General features: G+C 57.5%; 1 protein-coding gene across 4 annotated transcripts in view; it reads left to right on the top strand.

Annotated features, from left to right (window-relative positions):
* LOC122543154 (ankyrin-1-like) overlaps positions 1-4,157 on the top strand; it is a 16,339-nt gene extending 12,182 nt beyond the window's left edge. For 3 of the 4 annotated variants that reach the window (XM_043681534.1, XM_043681532.1, XM_043681535.1), the window contains 2 exons: positions 533-658; positions 3,488-4,157. In XM_043681534.1, coding sequence (XP_043537469.1) covers positions 533-637 — 105 coding nt within the window. In that variant the 3' untranslated portion in view covers positions 638-658; positions 3,488-4,157. The remainder of the gene's footprint in view (positions 1-532; positions 659-3,487) is intronic. The other variant, XM_043681533.1, reaches the window with a different exon arrangement.
* The last annotated feature ends 745 nt before the right edge of the window (positions 4,158-4,902 follow it).

Genomic DNA, 4,902 nt, shown 5'->3' on the forward strand with positions numbered 1-4,902 from the left:
CACAGCTTTGGATTGTGGGAGGAAACTGGAGCAACCATTAGAAGCTCACGCAGACAAGGCGTAAACTCCACTCAGTCCCCAAGACTGGAATCGAACCCAAGTCCCTGGTGCTGTGAGGTGGCAGTGCTAACCACTGAGCCACTGTGCTAACCTTTAGGAGATCCCTGACCAGAATTCAGTGGAACCTCCTCACTGCCTAATGCAAAGGGAGTTCAGCCAAATCCAACTGTTCCAGGATGAAATCCCATTGCTTGCAGCTTGTGTGAGTAGAATATCTTCAGAAGCAGAATCATATTTTGGACAATGCCTCTTTTTTTTCCTTTTGTCATGAGTTACACTAATATCTGCACAACAGTACCTGAACCTTTCTGTGTTTGTGTGTGTGTGTGTGGGTGTGTTTGGAATCACTTTTTTCTCTGTCCTCCATGCTGCGTGTCTTCTCCATTGTGATTGACTCTCTTTTCCCATTCATTCTCTGTGACCGTCTGTCTGTGCTGTCGGGAATCTGTTGTCTCCAATGTCTCATGCTCAGCTGACAGAGAGTGACAGTGCCTTGTACTCTGAGTGGATTCATGGCCGAATGGGTGCACAGATTGTGAAGAGAATCAGCTCCCGAGGCACTCCGTCACTGCCGTGATTTAGGGATGGGTGCCACAAGGTAACTGCAGTGTCACCTGACTGACTGATTCTTGCCCCTTGCTGATGTTGGGAGGAACATTGGGAAGTGGGAGGGGGGTTCCACCTGGTAGTGACCGACACTGCGGCCCTCCCGGGCTCACCCTGCGAAGCTGCGTCTCTGCAGCTGTCAGGGCTGGAGTCCCCTATGGGGAATCTCTGACCCAACCGTCCCGTCCACCCCTCCAGCTCCTGCAGTGTGTCGGCAGTGGGCAAGGAACGCTCAGAGAGGGCTGCCTTAATTCAGGCACCACCCCCCGACGTTTCCCCTTGCTCCAACATCCCCAGCGTCTCCCTGTCTGTGCGCGGTGGACCTGACCCTCCTTCCTCAACCGAACGGCTCCACCCTGCGACCTAGCCCCACACAGTGGCCAATCTGCCCCTCAGCTCTGCTCCTCCATTCACCGAGATCAGGGCAGATCTGATCTGAGCAGCCCCGCCTGCTGTCGATAGCCCCCCCCCCCCCACTTCCCTGCGGATTCGAAAATCTCTCCGCTTTACTGGGGAAATACCCGTGATGAGTCAAGATTAGAGAGGTGCTAGAAAAGCACAGCAGGTCAGGTAGCATCCACAGAGCAGGAGAATCAGGAACGTGATTCACTGGCCTCAGAGAGAAGGGATTTCCCCTCGCCTGTCTCTCTGTTAAATGTCCCACTCCTGACTCACAGAAGATACCCTCTAGTTGCCAACTCTCCCATGAGTGGAAACAGCTTTTTTGAATGTTTACCCTCTCGGGATCAGGCACGTTCCACTGAGGTCTCCTGTCACTCTCCTACAGTCACCCGGTTGCAGACCCAACCAACTCCACCTCAGGGAAAGCTTTACAGGGAGACCGTTTCAGCTGTGTGTTATACCCAGCAGGATACTGATCTCTCTCTCTCTCTCTGTGTGAGTGAGGAGTCAGGGCTGAGCTGGGGGGAGGGAGAGAGAGGAGCACTCCATCAGCCCCAGAGCAGCATCCTGTTTTGATAGGGACTGAACAGTCAAGTCTAGCCGAAGGAGATGACACTGTGTTTCCCCCTGAGCATCGCAGTCAGATAACATCTCCCCTTTCAACATCCTTTCAGATCCGCGTTGCAATGAATAACTGACTGTTGTACAGGATTTGTTTGTGTCTGGTTTGAAAGCAGACAGCAGTTGGGGGTGGTGAGCTGTTCCTCTATGGGTTCCCACCCCGTTCAGCGCTGCGCTCCCCAGGGAGTTACTGACAGAGTTGGGCCCGATCACTCAGTCTGACAGCAGCGATCCCATTTACCATCCTCCCCCAGATCCGGTGCCCGAAAACCCAGCGAGGGCAGCGGTTTGGGAAGGTGAGGCCAGTGCCTCTGCCTCCCTGGAGAGCGGGGGGTCAGGAACACTGCCTCCTGCTGACCCTCCACGTTGGGATTGCCTTTGAGATCCAGCTGACGCCCTCCAGCACACCTCAGGCAGTCCCTTCTCCTGCAGCCAGCCTGCCCCTGACCAGGCGGGAGAGGGAGCGAAGGAGTCTGAGCAAGGCTGGGGTCCCCCCCCGGAGTTGTAGCTCCAGCAAGGTTCAGGGCTAACTGCTGGGGAGCTCCCTCGCTCTGGCCTCTGAGAGGCTTTTGCAGACTGTCAAGGTTGGGGTGGGGTGAGGTTCCTCAGTGATTCCAAGACTCTGCGCTTCACGCTGACAACCGTCTCCGTCCCGAACGTCAGCTTGCTCACCCCCTCCCCCCACCCCCCACCCCATCCCCCAGCACCGTGGTCCGGCTGAAATCAAACTGAACTGTCAGGGCGTCCCCCCACAAACGTTCCCTCCATCCCTCACCCGTCCCGTCTCCACCTGGCACTGCCACACCACCTGAGTTTCTCCAACATTCTCTGCCTGTCTGCCAGGCATCTGACAGGGACACCCCGCCTTGACCCCACTCCCACCGCAACCCCCCCACTCCCCCACCTTCAACTGAATCATCAAGGTGTCTGGCTCCCCAGTGCACAGTGTAGCCAGTGTCACTGGGTCCCCAGTGCGGAGGGAGTCACTGGGCCCCGGTGTTGAGGGAGTCTCTGGGCCCCCGTGTTGAGGGAGTCTCTGGGCCCCGGTGCTGAGGGAGTCCCTGGGCCCCGGTGTTGAGGGAGTCCCTGGGCCCCGGTGTTGAGGGAGTCTCTGGGTCCCGGTGTTGAGGGAGTCTCTGGGCCCCGGTGTTGAGGGAGTCTCTGGGCCCCCGTGTTGAGGGAGTCCCTGGGTCCCGGTGTTGAGGGAGTCTCTGGGCCCCAGTGTTGAGGGAGTCCCTGGGTCCCGGTGTTGAGGGAGTCTCTGGGCCCCGGTGTTGAGGGAGTCTCTGGGCCCGGTGCTGAGGGAGTCTCTGGGCCCCGGTGTTGAGGGAGTCTCTGTGCCCCGGTGTTGAGGGAGTCTCTGGCCCCCGGTGTTGAGGGAGTCCCTGGGCCCCAGTGCTGAGGGAGTCTCTGGGCCCCGGTGTTGAGCGAGTCTCTAGGCCCACTACACTGTCTGGGAGACAGCGGGTGAGATACCGGCCCCTATCCCCCCAACCCCCACCTGCTGAATTCGCCGAGTTAGGCTGACTGGGAGCGGGCTTACCCCCTTCTCCCAATCCCCAACCCCAACAGCCAGGTTCACCTCGGGGCCCGAGCTGGTGAACTGCAGGAAATCCCCAGGGGGGGAACGACCCGTCCCACTGAGAGTCCTTGCAAAAGCAGAGACACTGGCTGAGACGTTCTGTGTGAGTGGCCTGCTGATGTCGGCTGGTTCTGATCATCTGGGTGTGCTGTTGACTGTACCGTCCTCGCTGCTGAACTCTCCTCACCTCCTCTCTCTCTCTCTCTCTGTCTCCAGGGTTCTGCACGCACCACCCAGCCCTGACAGCAGCGAGCTGACGAACCGGCAGCGTTGGGTTTGCAAGGGGAAGACAAAAATTGACTTTACCTTAGGCTACACGCATGAGCTCCACCTGAGAGTTACTCACCTCAATTCGCATGATCGACCTGCCAACCGCATGTGTCTGTCGCACCAGCCAAGGGGACGTGAAGCGGGCACCATTGACCCGGCAGCTGGGACCCGGACTTCCAATTATCAAGATGCAGACGGAGCATCTTCGCCCACCCACCCCATCCCTCGACTAGACTCCCCCGTTCCAACAGCCCAACCAGTCCCACCCTGAACGCTCACCTCTCTCTCTCTCTCTCTCTCCTTGGAGATGACATCTTGGCGTGGTCTTCCATTCAGTTGCTTTTTCTTTAGCTGCCTGTGGTTCATTTTGAATACTATGCAAAAAAAAAAAACCAGTGGTGCACAGCAATATATCCATCCCAGCGCCTTTCAGGACAGTTCCACAAGCAGCTGATAGACAGAAACCCTGTTCTGCAAAGATGGCTTTATTCTTTGTCAGCATTGACACTGGTTCAGCACTGACCCTTTCACCAAGGCTGTGATGCATCTGAGGTCTCTGTTCCTGTGGGTTTTTTTTTGTTTCTGTAAAGGGTTTTGTTTTTTTTTTGCAGTGAGATTTCTGTTTGGTTGCAGTCTCCTTCACCCTCCACACACACACACAGACATACACACACACACTCTCTAACAGGGAAATACTCCCTCTCATAACCCTCGAGCGAGTGAGGAGCCCACCTTCAAGCTATGGAGAAAGCTCTCTGCACAGCCCCAGAAGGTTGACCCTCTCTCTCTCTCTCTGCAGGCGCTGACCGAGCTGTTGAGTTTCTCCAGCTCTTCAAATCTCCGACCCTGATGTTTCTGACGTGTTCCTGCCAGTGCAGGCGGCCTGCGTCGCCAACTCTGTGACTGGTGGGGGGGGGGGCGAATCCCTGCGTGATCCCTCAGACAAACTAGAAGGGGGGGGCTCCCCTTTTCGTGTTGGGGTGTGAGGTGTGGGTTGGACTTCAGCCTGGAGAGGGTGCCCTCTCTCAGTGAGGGCACCCTCTCCCACCGCCCATCCCCAGACACACACCCAGAGCCACCCCTCTTCCTGGAACCGGCTGGTCCCTGTCACTGAGATACAGTCTCGTCTCTCTCTCTCCCCCCCCACCCCAGGGTCCCTGCTGTGGGTTCGTCCCCCTCAGTCCACCTGTCTGCAGAGAAAGGAGGAGGGGGAGCTGGTCCACCCAAGGGCAGCACCTCACACCATTCCCACCCCCCCTCCCCCCCAGTCTGGGTGGGAGCTGACCACCCCCAAACACCCACCGGCACCCTGGACTGGAGGGGGACTGTGGAAATGAAATAAGGAGTGGGGTGTCAACTTC

Source organism: Chiloscyllium plagiosum, chromosome 42 (genome assembly GCF_004010195.1).
Source record: "Chiloscyllium plagiosum isolate BGI_BamShark_2017 chromosome 42, ASM401019v2, whole genome shotgun sequence".
Taxonomy (NCBI): Eukaryota; Metazoa; Chordata; class Chondrichthyes; order Orectolobiformes; family Hemiscylliidae; genus Chiloscyllium; species Chiloscyllium plagiosum.